Source organism: Microtus oregoni, unplaced genomic scaffold (genome assembly GCF_018167655.1).
Source record: "Microtus oregoni isolate MIOR12 unplaced genomic scaffold, Mior012 000050F_010, whole genome shotgun sequence".
Taxonomy (NCBI): Eukaryota; Metazoa; Chordata; class Mammalia; order Rodentia; family Cricetidae; genus Microtus; species Microtus oregoni.
This window is the reverse complement of record NW_024543234.1, coordinates 291,452-310,550: the sequence shown is the minus strand read 5'-3', so window position 1 is coordinate 310,550 and position 19,099 is coordinate 291,452. Positions and strand designations below refer to the sequence as shown.

Genomic DNA, 19,099 nt, shown 5'->3' with positions numbered 1-19,099 from the left:
CCTCGCAGTCCTGAGTTCCATGCTCGTACCCTCTCTCCTTCTGCTCCTGATTTGGACCTTGAGATTTCTGTCCGGTGCTCCAAATTGGGTCTCTGTCTCTGTCTCCTTTCATCGCCTGATGAAGATTAATATTCAGGAGGATGCCTATATGTTTTTCTTTGGGTTCTCCTTATTTAGCTTCTCTAGGATCACTAATTATAGAGGGTGGAAAGCCAAAATATTGTTTTTTTTTTTTTTTTTTTTTTTGGTTTTTCGAGATAGGGTTTCTCTGTGGCTTTGGAGCCTGTCCTGGAACTAGCTCTGTAGACCAGGCTGGTCTCGAACTCAAGCCAAAATATTTTTTCTGTGATTTTTCTATTAAAAGTTCTTTGAAATTTGACATATAGCTCAATGTTAGAGAACTTGCCTAGTATATGTAAGGCCATGGGTTCATTTCCGTTCCCAGCACCTCAAAATGTATTTCAAAGGAAAAAAATCTGTTAAGTATGAAACAGAGGTAGTTAATGTTCTTTCGATTCCCGATCCAGCTGGCCTCTTTCACACTGTTTTCTTTGTCTAATCTTTTCTTCCCTGTGCTTTCTGCACTACCATGTAAGCAGGCTCTAGTCTCTAGTCAAAAAATTTTAAAGGAAAACAATTTAGTAAGGGAAAAAAATCCCTGGACCATTTCTTCTTGAAGATGTTTTCTTTTTCTTGTCTTTCATTTTCTTCTCAATACAGTTAGTTGGCCTTTTCTTCAGCTCATCATTTGCTAGGAACTTTCTTTTTCTTTCTTTTTTAGTTGTTTTTTTTTTGTTTGCTTGTTTTTCTTTTGTTTTTGTTTTTTGTTTTTTTGAGACAGGGTTTCTCTGCATAGTCCTGGCTGTTCTGAAACTCACTCTGTAGACCAGGTTGGCCTCATACTCACAGAGATCCGCCTGCCCCTGCCTCCTGAGTACTGGGAATAAAGGCGTGTGCCACCACGCCTGGCTTACTAGTAACTTTCTTTTTTTTTTTTTTTGGTTTTTCGAGACAGGGTTTCTCTGTGGTTTTGGAGCCTATCCTGGAACTAGCTCTTGTAGACCAGGCTGGTCTCGAACTCACAGAGATCCGCCTGCCTCTGCCTCCCGAGTGCTGGGATTAAAGGCATGCGCCACCATCGCCCGGCTTACTAGTAACTTTCTAATTGTCAATCCATTCCTACACTGTTCTATTAACCTGGCTCTGTGTTTTCTATACTCATATATCTATTTTCTTGATATTTATGTTCTGCTTTTTTAAAAAAAAAAAACCTTAGTATTACACCATAGTTGCTCATGTATCAAGAGCTAGTTTATGTGTTTTATTAACTGTGCTTTGTGAAAGTCATGTATACTTGTTGAAGGGAATTAAGAGAAAATATAGAAAGATTTATTAAGAGAATTATATTATACAAGATTGTACCACTGAGAATATCCACTGCTAAAATGATGAATATTATCCCCTCTCTGGGTTGTGTGTATGTCATACATAAAATTTTATATTTAAATCCCATATACATATATCCATCATGTATTACACACATATGTATATGTGTTCGATTGCATGCAACTATGTATGTCATATAACTTTGTGTGCAGATAAACTGGTTTCTAGTCTCAGTTGTATCAGATTTTTATGGCATTAGTTGTCTTCTTAACGCTTCAGTTTTCTAATCAGCAGAATGGAGATGCTGATTATATATATCTTACAGAGCTGATATGAGGATACAATTTCTTAATACTGGTAAATGATTGAACTGTTTAGGATCATACCAAGTCCTCCATTTTAGCCATTATTAGAGCTACTGTCTGACTTAGCTTTTTATCCTACTCAGTGACTAACATAATATCTGGAGGATAATACGGACTTGATACATATTTAATCACTGAAAGAATGAATTGCTGAAATTTGTCATTGGTAAGAAAAAGGATCTTAGAATAAAGCATCATTTGAAAATAAATTTAAAAAGCTAGAGAAAACTTGAGATGCTATTCTTTAGATGTTAGCAGTGTTGTCCATCTTCATAGTTTAAAACGGAGAACATATTTCATGCTGCAGAATATTTATTCAACCATTCCCAGATTAAACAATAACGATGCTGGCAATAGTATTGCCTTCTGTCAAATAGTGTAGCAGAAATAACTCCCATGCAATTTATAAAAAAAAAAACCCTAAGATACCAGTGTAAGTAATTAATGTCATCAGAGCATTGATGGGATTATGTCTACTCAGTGGTCTATCTGAAGTGCTATAGGATAAATGAATAAATAGGAAGTCCTTCAGTCATGCAAACGATGAAGAATGCTATGAAGATCTCCACAGTTTGAGACGTATCTAATCCTCTTGGTAACTGTATTGTGTGGTTACTCTGTGCCTGGCACTGGGTTAAGTATTATGGGAAGTCATCAAAACTAAGATTTGCTCTGTGCCTTTGACGATTGTTTTCACACAGTAAGTCAGTACTATATTGCTGACTTCCAGTATCTTGCAGCAGCCTCGCTTTTTCACTTAGCTATCTTAGCTGAGTTAACAACTGAATCATTATGAATAAAAAAATAAATTTTAAGTGTTATTTTTCTGTCAGTATAAATTTCCACTGATAATACCTTATGTGTCACCCATATAGATAAAAATCGCAAATGTATATATGCTTTTGCTCTTTTCCTAGAACTATTTGGAAGTCGCTGACAGTTCTGGCATGGTGTCAGTGATTATGTGGAATTCTATGTGTCTGGAATGGTATAAAAGTTTGAAAGTGGGCTTGATTCTTCTGCTTCAAGATTATACTGTAAAGAAGAGCCACCCATTCAGAATACAGCCTGACCCTGTGGATCCACAGATGAAACTCATTTCTACAATAGGTTAGTGTTCACTTAATTGTTCTATCATGGCTATCTTGCTTATATGAATTTGCAGAGTGTCATATCAGGTAAAAGTCTGTAAAAATTACTGAAGCTGTTAGAAACAGACAAGCTTAAATTCCTTTATAAAAATTCAAGCAGTAAATTAATACACAGATCAATAAATTAGTGCACTTATTAAGAAAGATTATCTGAGGCGTTTATTGTTGACCAAAGAATGAACTCCATTTAGGATATGCTCAAATTTGGTTTTGTTCATTTTTGGTGTGTAATATTTAGTTAATCACCTGAATACATTCTATAGTTACTATTAAGTACTATGCTGAAAGGAATTTTATTAAGTTAAACATATTTTTATTGTTGTGTATGTGTGTGTATTTGTGAGCCTCTCTCTGTGGGGGAGGAGGGCGTGCGCTTACAGAAATTAGAGGATAACTTTAGGAGTCTGCTCTTTCCATCCACCTTGTGATATGAGGATCAAAATCAAATCATTAGGTTTATATAGCAAACGATTTTAACCCAGTAAACCGTCCTGCTGACCCTTGTTAACTTTATCATTTAGTGCCTTTACTTTTTTATATAATGGATAAACATATGTAAATCTAGAAAGTATATGAGTGATATTGTGAAATGATATAAAGTAGTTGTTATAAGATATTACAAACTAACAATATGTAAATATAACTACCTAGTTTTTATTTTTATCTATACAGATGCATATGTAAGATTAATAAACAGTTCAAGCAGATACCAAACACTGAGGCAGTATTTAGCTCAGGGAAGCATGGAAAAGACAAATAGATTGGGATAAAGTTTATAATTTTTTTTTTTTTGGTTTTTCGAGACAGGGTTTCTCTGTGGTTTTGGAGCCTGTCCTGGAACTAGCTCTTGTAGACCAGGCTGGCCTCGAACTCACAGAGATCCGCCTGCCTCTGCCTCCCGAGTGCTGGGATTAAAGGCGTGCGCCACCACTGCCCGGCTAAGTTTATAAATTCTTAAATTATATTTTTGTAACTATATTACATGAAACAAAACAGAAATACAGAGAACATTTAGTTTCTGCACATGTGAAATTAACTTTTCACTTTGAAATAACTTCAAAATTACATTACAGTTGAATGAATATTATAAAGAATTCCCACATTACCTGAACTCAACAAATAATCTTTAAGTTTTATTTTGCTCTTTAATTTTTTCTATACACTTTCATTTTGGAGATAGTAACAGCCATCATACATCGTTGCATAACTTTGTATGCTTAACAATTTACTAATAATATGTATTTCTCAAAATCAAAATTATTCTACACATCTGTGCTAATGCACCCTTGTAATTCCATCTCTTGGGAGGATAAGGCAGAAGGACTTGAGCAAATATTGTTCAAGGCCAGCCTTGCTCTGTGGCAAGCCCTTGTTTCAAAAAAAAGCAAAAAAATCATTTTATTGCACAATCACAGTGCAATTATAAAAATCAAGAAACAAATTCAATACATTATTATTATGTAACCTTTCATTAATCAAATGTTGATAATTCTTATAATCCTGAAAGGACTTTTGTTATTTTTTAAAACAAGGTCTAACTCTAAAATCCGATCTCTCATGGAAATTACTGTGCAGGCCATCCTGGCATAAAACATATCAGTAGAACAGCTTCAGCTTCCCACGTGCTGGGATTACATGTGTATGCCACAACACCCAGCATAGATATTTCCCTAATTAGTATTGTAATCACAGTTTTGATAACCAGTTTCCCCAAATATCTTAGAGGTATTCATTTAGTAAATTTTGCAATTATTAGATATGCTTGTAATTTTGGAAATTTAGATGTTATTAGTTACATTCTAAAGTATTGATCTATTTGAGACAAACATATGATTCTTTATTAAAATCTTAACCATTTGCAGACATAGTTTAACTCTTGCTAGGAAGAAAATTATTACCTAAATAGTTTACACACTTAGTCCTTCACATCACTAAACAGTTACTGTAGAAAAAAATGAAAACTACATTTTTATTATTATTTAATTAAAAATTTCCACGTCCTCCCCTCCTGCCATTTCCCTCTCGCTCCCCCATCCCCTTTTCTCTTTTTCTTTTTTTTTTATTATTATTTAATTTTAAAAAAAAAGAAAACTACATTTTTTTCTCTTTGTTTCTTTTTTAATTAATTAATTTATTTATTAAAGATTTCTGCCTTCTCCCCGCCACCGCCTCCCATTTCCCTCTTCCTCCCCCTATCAAGTCCCCCTCCCTCATCAGCCCAAAGAGCAATCAGGGTTCCCTGCCCTGTGGGAAGTCCAAGGACCGCCCACCTCCATCCAGGTCTAGTAAGGTGAGCATCCAAACTGCCTAGGCTCCCACAAAGCCAGTACATGCAGTAGGATAAAAAAACCCATTGCCATCCTGAGTGAGGTAAGCCAGACCCAAAAGAGGAACATGGGATGTACTCACTCCTATTTGGTTTCTAGCCATAAATAAAGGACATTGAGCCTATAATTCACGATCCTAGAGAAGCTAAATAAGAAGGTGAGCCCAAAGAAAAACATATAGGCATCCTCCTGAATATTAACCTTCATCAGGCGATGAAAGAAAACTACCTTTTTTAACCATAATGACTGTCAGTTTATTTTCTGAGGCATTTTGTTCTAAAACAAAACACTAGCACAAATAGCAGACTAAAAATCGATATAGTTGGACGGTATAAGCAATTGGACATCTTATAGTTTTACACAGTGTATACTTTAGTGACTGGATCATAAAAGGTTTAGATACGTTGGGCATTACTTATGGAAATACAAAAGTTTGCCAGAAGAAGCTGCTAGTAATTGACAGCATACACTATTATCCCTAGGGAATGATAAATTATATTCTATAAACTGACATCCAAGTAACTGAACTGCTTTAGTAAGGAATGGGCATTCTTAGTCAATAGCAGATATGGTAAATGTCTTTATTTATGACAATACTAGATTAACAAATTCTCTTGAGACATAGCCCAGAGTTCCTTGTACTAGATTTATAGTTTTAATAGACAAGAACTGTTTTCAAATTAAAATATTTTTGAGAATTTTATACTTGGCTCCTGTCCTTATCTCTCACTCTCCTTTCTCCAAGTCCTCCTGTATCCTCCTCTCAACCTCATGACCCTTATGCAGTTATTACTGACATATACACATATACATAATAAGTACATATATGTACTTAACAATTCTAGGACATGTGTGTTTCTGTTTCCTGTTGCTTGTATGTATATATGTTGAGCTGAGATGGTCTGTCAGAGAGCTGCAGAAAACTGATTTCCTCTCTTTGCAGTCATACACTGCCTTTAGTTCTTAGGAAATGCACCTCAGCTATGTTAGCATGTCAACTGGTGTTTGTAGAGGCATTTCCCTTGTATTTGAATAAATAAAACTTGCCTGAAGATCAGAGAGTAAACAGCCCCACTGCTCAGCCTTACAGACCAGGCAGTGATAACATACACCTTTAATCCCAGTAGCCACACTAGTTGCCTTAGAAACCGGACAGTGCACGCCTTTAATCCCAGCCCTAGAAAGGATTATAAAACAGGAGGAGACAGCTGACAGACACAGTGTCATTCTGAGATTCCTGGAGGCAAGATCACCATTTTCAGACTGAGGTAGTGGTAAGAGCCAGTGGCTAGCTGCTTTACTTTGCTTTTCTGGTCTTCAGGTTGAACCCCAATATCTACCTCTGAGTTTTTATTAATCATGCTTCAGGTATTGTCATGCATGCCTCCTTTGGGCAACCATGTTGTTGAGAGCTGATATGTGGAGCTTCTCCGTCGTGTCTAGAAGATACTATTAGCAGTAGGCCTCCTGGTTCTCTGGCTCTTACATTTTGCCTGCCCCTTCTTCCTCACTTCTCACTGAACTTTAGGTGCATGAGTTGTGTTGTGGATACAGTCTATTGGAACTAGGCATCTACTATTCCTTATCATTGTAACCAGTTGTGGATACTTGAATAGTCTTTATCAGTTTCACAAGGAAGGGTGAATGCTACAACTATCTGTAGGTATATAGGTAACTGTTTAGATTGCAGTTAGAAATTACATTGCAATTTCCTGGCCAAAATCTCAAATGGAGACTTCCTTGGCCTGGCACCATTTGGGTTTTGTTTTTTGTTTTTAGTTTGGTGGTAGTGGTGGTCGTCGTCATGGTGGTGGTGGTAGTGTGTGTGTGTGTGTGTGTGTGTGTGTGTGTGTGTGTGTGTGTATTTGTGTGTATGTGTGTACAATAATATAGTATACATCTTTCAAGTAAGCTTATAAAATTGTTTCCTTATGACTTTTCCAAACATCTTTAGTGCGATTTACCTCTCCTTCCTTCCTCACACTCAGTATTACCCTTCCTCTCTCCTCTATTTTAACAGTTAAGTCCCCGCCCTGTTTTCCCATTCCTCCCCATTCATAGCCCTGTGCCCTACTATCCCTGTCTCCAGAGCTCCTTCTCATCCAGAGCCCCCACTATATTCCCTTCTTTGTTTCCTGGCTTCTGTCCTAACTTCTTTTTATATACTCAAATTTAAGGATTCAGAGCTATGATCCACAAATAAGAGAGCAGGAGCAGTTGAAAATATTCCAGAGAATATGGCCCACAATTTCAGCTAGCAGCACTCCTAGGGGCTTACAGAGACTGAAGCAACTATCACAGAGCCTGCATGGGCCTCCGCTAGGTCGTCTGCATGTGTGTTTTGGTTGTGTAGCTTCATATTCTTGTGAAAGTTCTAACAGTGACAATGGCTGGTGTCTCTGACCCTTTTGCCTCTGTTTTGGACCCGTTTCCTCCTACTGGGTTGCCTCCTCCAGCCTTGATATGAGCGGTTGTGCCTAGTATTATTGTAGCATCTTAGGCCATGTTGGTTGGCTATCCCTAGGAGGACTGCTCTTTTCTGAAGGGAGACAGAGGAGGAGTAGATCTGGAGGAAAAAGGAGGTGGAAGGAGACTGGGAGGAGTGGAGGGAGGGGAAACTGTGGTCAGGATGTATGGTGTGAGAGAAGAATAAAATTTAAAAATTAAAAGAAATAAAATGGGGAAGCAAAAGAAAATACGTTGAGTGAGGTAGCCTAGGCCTGGAGACTTCTTACATGTCTGTGGATACCTCTAATTCTAGTGGTTGCTTCTGAGCCTTGAAACCACATGAAAACTAGGTCAGTAAATAAGCACCCACTGTAAAAATAAGTTAACCTTGAAACAGAACACAGCCATAAGCCCACATTTCATGATGGAAAACTGTTCTTAAAAATGTAAGATTTGCCTTCCAATATGTAGATGCACATACGTAATTATTTTAAAGTGACAGTGACCTTTGAAGGTAATATATTTTAAATATGTCCTTTGGACTTTAAAAACAGTTTTGCTGCTTATTAATGTAGTAGCGGTCTCTATTTCCCATATAATTCTGATTAGTAGTAGACTTTTTATTTTTCTTTCTCTACAGAGATCAATAAATTCTTGATGCAAAATTCTGGAAAATAAGTAATTTAGTCTCAGCCAGCCATAGGGTTTACACTGTAGCCACTCGGCTTTGACCGTGGAAAGAGGAGGCAGCCATAGTTAATGTGCAAACAAATGATTATTACTGTGTTCCTGTAAAATGCTAGTTTATAGAAATGAGCAGCTAACTGCAAGTTACAGTTTGTCTTGGCCATATGTTTAATATTTCTCAGCTCTGGCTGTATATTAGAGTCAGTTAGAGAGCTTTTTAAAAAACCACTGGTGGTGGCGCACGCCTTTAATCCCAGCACTCGGGAGGCAGAGGCAGGCGGATCTCTGTGAGTTCGAGACCAGCCTGGTCTACAAGAGCTAGTGCCAGGACAGGCTCCAAAGGCACAGAGAAACCCTGTCTCGAAAAACCAAAAAAAAAAAAAAAAAAAAAAAACCACTGGAACTGTCTCCCTATCAGAGATACTGTTTTAATTAATCTGGGGAGACCAAGGCATCTCCATATCTTTAAAACTCTTCAATTGATAGTAATATTAAGCTGGGTTGAGAACTGTATACCTATGATCTTTAAGAGAACATATCATACACTATTTAATGAAGGGAACAAAGACAGTTATGTCACCATGTTACAGACAGGAGAAACAATAGTAAATAATAGATTAATAGTCTACCATTAAAGCATTAGTTCAATGGATGACAGATAGGTAAAATAGCAAAAAGCAGTAAAATGAAAATTTTAATGGCTATAACAAGAAGTTGTGATAGGTAAAAGGAGAGGTTACGGATAGAAATGTAGTTAGTTGAGGAAAGAAAGGGCAAGACAGTGGACTAATTAGGAAGAAAGGAGAAAGTGTAAAAAGGGTCAGGAAAATAGCAGGGCAGCTACGTATTATGAGCAGAATCTAAGGGTGAGTTATATAGTCAGGGAGAGATTATTAGTAAGGGATTAGTCACTGCCATTTATGTGTTTTATGTTGTTAGACAAACTATTGCGATTATTTTTCTTGGTTCTTTTGATATTTATGTATAAGGTTCAAGTTAAAGAAAAACTATATAATCATTTTAAAAGACCAAGTAAGTTTATAATGATGAAACATCTCTTGTAACACTAAGGATATATTCCCCACTGGTAATATGTAGCTTTATGTATTTCTATTCTCTTTCTGCCCTCTTTTTCAAAAGTTATATTCATGAAATAACCAAATAATAAACACTTTTGAGATCTTGAGATTTCTAGACCACATTGCATAATATAGAGTAAAATGATTGTTCTGAGTGTTTTCAATTGAAAGAAGTGTACTTGGTTAAGAATCATAGTATTTCAGAGCTGTAAGAAATATGTCCCATGTAGTCAAATGTTTATATATAGTATAATTCAGGGTTTCCTGTACTACCTTAGAAAAACCCTTACCTGTGTACATAGAAATACATATAATAACATTTGCAACAACTCTTCTACAAATTTCAAAATATGGAGATAATTCATATATACAGCAACACAATAATAGGCATCTGAATTGTACTAGTTTATCATATCTGGATATTATTTAGTAATGGATATTATTTAGTAATATGGCCACCTAAATAAGAGCTTCATATTGATAACACCCGTTGACATGCCAAGATGGATGAGAAAAATCTCTTAGATGAAGACTGTAGGCAAATCATGACTGCAGAAAAAGGGAAAAGACCCACGATAGGTTTCCAAAGTAAGTGGTCAGCCTTAAACACATATACATATGTGCAGCACAAAATAGATTCAGCAAGTTACACATTCACACACATATGCACACATATATTTGTGTATGTATGTATGCACACACAAGTATATATGTAACAATTAAAAAAGAAGAGATCAGGAATTTGAGAGGGGAGCATGAGAGGAGTTGAAGGAGGAGAATGGGATGGAAACATAGTCCATGAAATTCTCAAAAAAACATTTTTCAAAAAGTTTTTACTTTTTGAAATGAAATAAGTGACTAAATAATAAAATATTTTAAAAGAGAAAATTTTAAAGTACTCTACTCAGCCAGTATGGGATAAATTTTAGCAGTATTATGTGGCACGGAAAAGGTCGTCCTAGAAGTCTGTGCATAAAAGGATTTCATTCCAATGATGTTCAAAACGAAAACCAAATATCATTTGGACAAGACCACATATAAAATAAAATATTTTAACATTATGAAAACACTTATACACAAAGCAAAATATATGGTGCACATTTTTGTGGCGGGAGGTCAGTTTTAGAAGCAGATGGCAGATCATTGATATTGGTCTGTACCTTGAGTTTAATGGAGAGCGTAAACATGTTTAGTCTAAACTGGATGTGGTGCACACCTTTAGTCCCAGCGCTTGGGAGGCAGAGACAGCTGGATCTCTGTGAGTTCGAGGCCAGCCTGGTCTACATAGTGAATTTCAGAGCAGTCAGGAATACACAGTGAAACTCTGTCTCACACAAAAATTTAAAAATTGTTCAGTGGATGGTTTTGCTTTGTAATTTATGCATACACATATTCCTTAATATGGAAAATAGTATATTAAAGTAATATATATGGTTTTTTTCAGAAATCTGCCTGAATTTTCGAGATCCTCCAACTAAAGTAGTTATCGTTCCAGAAAAGCAATTGAAATCAGAATGGAAATTGCCAAAACTATGTAACCGATTTATTACAAGGTAAAATAGTTCCTCATAATAGTCTCTTAATCTTTAAAATATTAGTAACCAGAATGTATTGAATTATATCTTATTCAAAATCCACCCAAATTATGCCTAATCAATTATTTAGATCGGTACTTTCATAGTTATTCCTGAAGAATGATTTGTCACTGTTTAAAGATATAACATCTATCTAAATTTTCTTTTCAGATCAGAACTAGACACTATGCCAGAAAAAGCAATCTGTGATGTGGTTGGCGTGTTAACTTTTGTGGGAAGGGTGCAACGGACAAAAAAGAAAGGTGATGAGCCTTTAAATTTGAAAGTGTTAGTGACTGTTTTAATATGAAGAGTCTTGTGTTCATATGCATGCAGTGACCTTCATTTATTTTACTTTTCTTTCCACATAGAAAATACTGAAGACTTTTGGTCATATCGCTGGATCCACATTGCTGACGGAACTTCAGAGCAACCATTTATAGTGCAGCTGTTTTCTACATCTCAGCCAGAAGTCTTTGAAAACATTTACCCAAGTACTCAATCTTTTTATCGCTTTATTTTTGGAAATAGCAGCATGAACTTAGAAATAGTAAAATGGGGGCTCGAGCGATGGCTCCGTGGTTAAGATACACGCATGCAGACAAAATACTCATATACCTAAAAGAATACACACACACACACACACACACACACACACATTTGATTGAGAGTGATCTGACTTGGAGAAGTGGCGTGGCAACGAGGCAGAAGCACAAACGATCTAAAACCATTTCAAATCTTTTCCATGTTGAAGCAGTTAGTAGTCTATATTCATCACCGTTTGGTCTCTTCAGGAGTTGGCTTAGGATTTAAATCACAGTGCACTACTCCCCTTTTCCCAGCCCACCTCCTGCTGGTCCTCTTACTTTTCCCAAATAGTGGCCTTCCTACTTTCTTATCTTTTTTAAAGTGTAGGTTCTTCCAGTGACAGAAAACCTGATTCATGCCTTTCTGAGTCTGGTTTATTTAACTTAACATGGTAATCCCTAATTCTTCATCCATTTTCTTGAAAATAACATGATTTCATTCTTTATGCCTGGCTAAACTTTACATATATAGTTTCTTCTACTTAACCTATTAATGGGTGCCTAGGCTAATTTTATATATTTTGCCTATCGCAAATGATGCAATAGTAAACATGGGTATTCCGGCATCTCTTTTATATTACCTTTGATTCCTTCAGATGGCAACCTAGTAGTTTTATGACTGAACCACAGGAAGCTCTGTTTCAGGATTTTGAGGAAACTCGATACTGACTTCCATAGTTTCTGGACGATTTATATTCTGGCCAGCACTGTTTACAATTTGCTTTTGACTATACGTCCTTGCCGGCATCAACTGTTTTTGATTTCTTGATTGTAGCCACTCTGCCTGGGCTGAGATGGAATCTCAGTGTGCTCTTTAATGGCGTTTTCCTGATGGCTAAGAATGTTGCATACTTTCTTGTGCATTTACCAACCATTTGTAGGTATTTTTCTTTCTAAAAAGAGTTTCTTGTGCATCCCAGCTTATATGGTGCAGGAGAGTAAGGCCAGGGCTTCCTGAGTGCTGCAGAAGCCCTCTGCCGACTGACTGCATCCCGACCCCCCATTTGTTCTTTTGAGAAGTGTGCATCCAGTTCAGTTTCCCTTTTACTGATCACATTACTTGTTCTTTTGACATGGATTTTTTTTTTAGTTCTCCATATATTCCAGATACTAATTCTCTGTCAGAAAAATAGCTAGCTGGTAATATTTTCGATTTTTAAACTATCTCTTCATTCTGATATTTTCTTTCTTAGTTCTGCAGAAGCTATAAAATCGACTTCAATCCCCTTTGCCAGTTCTGGCTATTATTTGTGAAGCTGTTGGGTCACCATTCAGAAAGTAATTGTATGCTCGTACATCTTACAGTGTTCTTCTTTAGTAGTTTCGGGACTTATCATTAAGGGCTTTGATCCGTTCTGAGTTTATTTTTAAAGGGCGTTGAGGGACTCAGACAGGCCCTATTATCTTCTATTTGTTTTCCTCAGTCCATCCTGATCACTGTCATATTTTATAGCCTAGGTTACATGGTGGTCTAAATCATTCAGGTTCAGCAGATCACCTCATACCACGGCACTCAGTAACCCGCTAAAGCCTTTTACTTCCCTAAGTTCCCTGAAGGAGTAGCTGTGAACACAGTCCTTTCCAGCCTGGTAACTGAGCACCAAAACCCTGCCCCTCACATACATGCCCGACTCTCTCTAATTCTATCTTTTCTATGTGTTATATCTATAGGCACCTGTGGTGGTTTGAAAGAAAATGGCCCCCAAAGGGAGTCCATTTAGACGCTCTTAGGAGGTGTGGCCTTGTTGGAGCAAGTATGTCATGCTGAGGGCGGACTTTGAGGTTTCTTTTTCTTAAACTTGCCTCGGTGTGACAGTCAGTTGACTTCCTGTTGCCTTTGAGTCAAGATGTAGGACTCTCAGCTCCAGCACCACATCTGCCTGCAGGCCACCATGCTCCCCACCATGAATACAATGGATTGAATGTCTAAAACTGTAAGCCACCTCATTAAATGTTTTCCTTTATAGGAGTTGCTGTGGTCATGGGGTCTCTTTACAGCAATAAAAAACCCAAACTAAGACAGTACCTGAGCCAGTGATAACCAAGCATCCCTAAGGACTCTTATGAACGGGCCTGTCAGAAAAGGATAATGATTTCTCTCACATTATGTGGCCTTTTGTCTCAAGTGAGGAGGAATAATTACATTGCTTGGTCTCTGCTTCCACAGCACTCAGACTGATCCTACTTCCCCCTTGTCTTACAGCTTCCCCATCAGACAAAGAAGTTCTCATTTTTTGTGTGGAAGTCTTTCCCATTCACACAAAGGCAGAACATTTCCTGATTGTCATAGTCTTGTTACTGGGCCGTTAGTTAGGCTCCATCTGCATGTTGAATTGTGGACTTTTCCTTCTTTTGTTTTAGAGGTCAGACACTCTCTTCCTCTGCACTATCTAGTTCTTCCAATGGGCCCCAGTTCTTTGGCTCCCAGGAAAAAAATCCTTCGCACAGATCTAATTTTATTCTCTTCTCCATGCACCCTGCCCACTCTAAGAAATAGCAAACCTCTGAGAGTGGTGGTCTGTGTCTGTGATCTAAGAACTTGTGAGGTGGAGGTGGGAGGATCAGAAGTTCAAGGTCATGCTTGGTTATAGATTGACTTTAAGGCCAACCTAAGCTACATACTATTTGAAACTTTGTCTCAAAAAGACAAACGAAAAATTGCCAGCTGTCTTAGTTAGGGTTTCTATTGCTGTGAAGAGACACTATGACCACAGCAACTCTAATAAAGGAAAAAATTCTAACTGGGTGGCTTACAGGTCAGAGGTTTAGTCCCTTATCATCATGGAGGAACATGGTGGTCTGCAGGTAGGTATGGTGCTGGAGGAGAAGCCAAGAGCTAATACATCTTTCTTCGCAGGCAGCAGGAAGTACTCTGAAACACTGGACAGTATCATGAGCATATATGAGACCTCCAAGCTGCCCCCACAGTGACACACTCCCTCCAACAAGGCCACACCTACTCCAGTAAAGCCACACCTCCTAATAGTGCCATTCCATATGAGCTTATGGGGCAAATGACATTCAAACTACCACAAACTACCACACCAGCTAACACATATACCTCGCCCCCCCCCCCCCCCCCCCCCCCCCCCCCCCCCCCCCGCTCAGGCAAACTCTAGGAAGACAGCTGAACTTCAGTTGCATGGTTTATTACCCACAACAAAGGCTGCTAAATGCTGCCACAGCCTGCTTGTGATCCCATCCCTGATATTTTGGGGGATTGCAATATCTTTCCTATCCCCTCAGTCATTTGGGGGTTATCCACTGATTGACATTGTGGGTTCCATTCATTATAGGTACATGCTACTCCTTACGACATGGCCACTATGGCATTTCTCCCAATGACACTCCACCCTTAAATACTCAGCCTCAGTCGCGAGTCCTTTGGCGTCTTAGTCCTAATGATGGGAGCTATTCAACAGATCTTCCCTATTTGGATGTCAATTGTTCTGTTGGGTTTTCTGCTTTGTTTTGTTTTTCTGAGATGGTGTACACAAATATGTAGTTACCACACAGGAATCGCTCTCCCTTTATGTATTTTCAGAGTGACTGGGCTAATTTACATTCCCACCAATAGTGTATTGTTTCTTTTTCCCTACATCTTCATCGACATTTGTTATTTTTTTATTCCTTGATGATAGGCATTCAGAATGGGGTTCGGATAGACTCTCAATGTAGTGTACATTTTCATGCCTATGTTGAGACTCAGATGTCTGTAGCTATACAAATTTGTGCCTTGGTCTTAACTTCCTACTGCTGAACTATGGGCCTACTTTATGGCAATATGATGCTGTTTTTGTTATCATGTCACTAGCATAGTTTAAAATCCAATTTTTAATACCTCCAGCATAACTCTTTTGCTCCAGATTGCTTTGGCCTTTCAGGATCTATCATGCTTCTGTGCAGATTTTGCAGTTGTTTTCTCCTAGCTCTATAAAGAATGACATTAGAATCTCAAGGGGATCATGTTAAATCTGTAGATTGCTTTTAGTAGTATAGACTTTTAAACAATATTAATTCTGCTGATTTGTTGTTGTTGTTGTTTTTTTTTTTTTGAGGTGGGGTTTCTCTGTAGCTTTGGAGCCTGTCCTGGAACTAGCTCTTATAGACCAGGCTGGCTTTGAACACACAGAGATCTACCTGCCTCTGTCGCCTGAGTGCTGGGATTAAAGGCATGCTCAACCACCACCCAGCTTGAAATTGTTGTTTTTTTTTGTTGTTTTTTTTTATTTTTATTTTTTGAGACATGGTTTCTCCCTAGCTTTTGGTTCCTGTCCTGGAACTAGCTGTTGTAGACCAGGCTGGCCTCGAACTCACAGAGAACCGCCTGCCTCTGCCTCCCGAGTGCTGGGATTAAAGGCATGCGCCACCACCGCCCAGCAAAAAATTGTTTTCTTGATGTAATTATTGGCAGTATAGAAAAGAGAAGGTGTAGGGAGAGGGTCATAAGAATCTATTTTATTCATGTTTGAAATTAGCGAAAAATGAGCTTAATTGATTTTTAAAATGTAAAAAAGTTAAAACCATTCTTAAAACTTTAATGAATTTTCTTTATTTTCATTATTACAGAAGGAAGAACTAGCAATTGCAGCAATAGAAAATGAATTTATGCTTATGCTGTGGAAAAATTTTTTCTCAAACAAAAACCTACTTTTGAATAATGACATGAATTTACACTTATTTATTTATTGTTCTAGTTTACAAAATCAAAATTATTTTAGCATGCAGTGAGTTGAAGTACCCAATAAGATTAGGGTAATGAAATTTTATTTCCACTTGTCCCTCAGTTTGGGTTTTCTTTATTGATTACATTTCCACTTTTATGTCTTGAACAGTTTTCTTTATTTCATTCCACTGTGTATATATTTTCATAGACTTCATTAATAGATTTATTCGTATCCTCCTTAAGGTCATTGAGCATATTTCTAATAGCTACTTTGAAGTCCTTGTCTTGTATTTCAGCTACATTACATCTGTCAGGGTCTACTGTGGTGTGGGTTTGTTGAGCTCTAGTGGAGACATAGCGTCTGCTATTGCTTGTGTTTTTACACTGGTGTCTAGGCATCTGGGTTTGTGATTATCATAATTTTAGATGCTGATGTCTGGTCTTGGGTTTGTTGGGTGCATGTCTTGTTCCTTGGCTTCTGTTGCCCTCTCTGGTTCTTCGGAATGTATGGCTGTTGTGGGTTGTCTGGCAGGGAACGCTTCTGAGATTCTGCCAGGTGTTGCCCCTGGAGTTTCTGGGTAGTGTGTGTTTCTAGGTATTGGGAACTTGCCACTCAGGAATGGGGATGGGGTAGGAGGGGGAAACTAAGGGGGTTCACAGGAGGGAGGAAAGCTGGGTGTGTTGCCAGGATCTGCTGGGGACCCCTGGGAATGAAGCAGGGAGGAGAGACCACAGCAGGTGACGTTCTCCAAAACGGGGAGGGGGGATAGGAATTGGAGGAGAGGAAGAAGAATGAAGGTTGCTTACCTGATTACCTGGCTGGTGTGGACTGCAGGTTCCCAAGAACAGAATAATGTCATAGGTAGTTTTTAAATGATAGGTTTTAAAGTAGTTAAGGTCTGAAGACATTATAATCTCATTATAGTCACATTTGTAACCTATCAAGTAGGTTAGCAAGATGAACAGAAACTAAGAGGTTATATAAATCCCCTCATTGAGTCTTGATTAATGCAACTATTTAAATCACCCATATAAACAAATACAAATTAATACTCTATATCCTTCTCTGATGGAAGGATTTCAGGTGGGCAGGGGTCAGTATTGTATTGAGGAAATCAGTGGAGGTATCTCAAAGAAGCTAAGTTTCCTTTCACAATAGAAAACTACTCACATTGATGTTCCCAACTAGAATGATTCTTACACAATAAACAACTTGCTTCATTTACATGTAGTCTTTGTACTTTCCAAAGGAAAGACCCCTGGTTAAAAAAAGACAAATAAATAAATAAATAAATAAATAAATAAATAAATAAATAAATAAGAACATACTAGGTACCATCAGATCCCGGTTTGATCCAAGGACAGGCAGCAAGAGGATACCTGGTAACATTCAAAATGCAGCATCTCAGGCAGACTCAACACTGGTAAATTTACCTAGTAAGTCTAAATTGGCATCGTAGGAAAAGTTCTTTCTGGTGTCTGCCTCTGTTAAGTTCTTAGGGAGAATTTCCAGTAGATCCTCCTCTTCGGAACGGAAATGCAATTTCACATGTGTTTTCCATTTTCTGCAGTGACATGTCTTGTTTGTAATCAGTTGAGAGTTGTTAGAAATAAAAACCAAGTACCTAATCTGCTTCACCTCACCACTACAAATGAGAGCCGCATTTTTATTGCTGGTGAGTACTTCTTTAGAGCTTTCTATTGGAAATGTAATACACTGTCTTTTCATTAGAACCATTTAGTATATATTAACTTCTACCATATAACATTCAATTTCAGGGTAGCTGTATTTTGACATCATTATGACTGTAAAATGTTTTAATAACCAGTATTTGATTTATGAAATAGATTAGTTCTGTATTACTGCTGGTAGGAAATGGTTTCATGGCTCATTGGAAGATTACATTTATGTCATTTGATAAACTTTGATTACTACTTTATATAGAAAATAGAAATATTGCTTGTTACGTTGAAGATTGTTAGGCTCAGTATCACAATGATTTTCACACTTGGTCTTAGCCAAAAGAACAAAGTGTTCAGTTAACATTATTTTTACACTGTACCAAATAAAAATGTGGGTCAAAATTTGACTCCAAATCTCACATTTAACTTATATAACTAAAAAAGCCTCATTGTTTGTCTACAAATATATTGAGCCCTCTATATATGTGTGTTACACATCCTTAAACTCAGACAACATCATATCACAAGTATTTAGGGGAAATATATGAGTGTGTGTGTATACTAAAATGTACAAACTTCACTTTTGTCATTTCTTGATCAGAAGACTACCATGCTGATAATTAAGGAGTTTGTCAAGAGTTTTATGAAATGTATAGCATATGTCTTTATCAATATTCTGTAAATATTAACAATGTCTAATATAAATGTGACATTTTAAAGTCCGCCTTAGAACATGAATTTAAATCCCAAACTATGTCCATATGTATTTTAATTCTGAGATTACACTATACTATCAAGTTAATAAATTATCAAAAAACAGCTTTTCAGAGGATGCCAACCATTTAGAATGAAGTTTCAGGGTTTTCTCCCTTGTGATTTTTATTATCACATAGACAGTTTTGGTTTTAAATCCGGTTGAGCTCTGATATGTTTGATTTTCTTAGGATCTATTTACTGACATTGGATAATTATATGCAACATACTAGATAAGTAAAATTGCTATATTATGCATAGTAAAATTGATTTTTATATAAAATGAGAGACTTTTGATGATAATTCTTTTCACAAAAACTCTACCCAATGTATTTCAGTGACCTCTTTATCTTTTAAAAAATATTTGTTTATTTGCATTTCTCCCTTCTTGCA

The 19,099-nt window shown here is 37.2% G+C and overlaps 1 protein-coding gene across 2 annotated transcripts in view; it reads left to right on the top strand.

Annotated features, from left to right (window-relative positions):
• The window catches only part of LOC121436949 (RPA-related protein RADX-like), an 80,454-nt gene that overhangs the window by 17,394 nt on the left and 43,961 nt on the right, over window positions 1–19,099 (top strand). For both annotated transcript variants that reach the window (XM_041636863.1, XM_041636862.1), the window contains exons 3-7: window positions 2,669–2,861; window positions 10,888–10,996; window positions 11,189–11,280; window positions 11,389–11,511; window positions 17,842–17,946. In XM_041636863.1, the coding sequence (XP_041492797.1) occupies window positions 2,669–2,861; window positions 10,888–10,996; window positions 11,189–11,280; window positions 11,389–11,511; window positions 17,842–17,946 (622 nt within the window). The remainder of the gene's footprint in view (window positions 1–2,668; window positions 2,862–10,887; window positions 10,997–11,188; window positions 11,281–11,388; window positions 11,512–17,841; window positions 17,947–19,099) is intronic.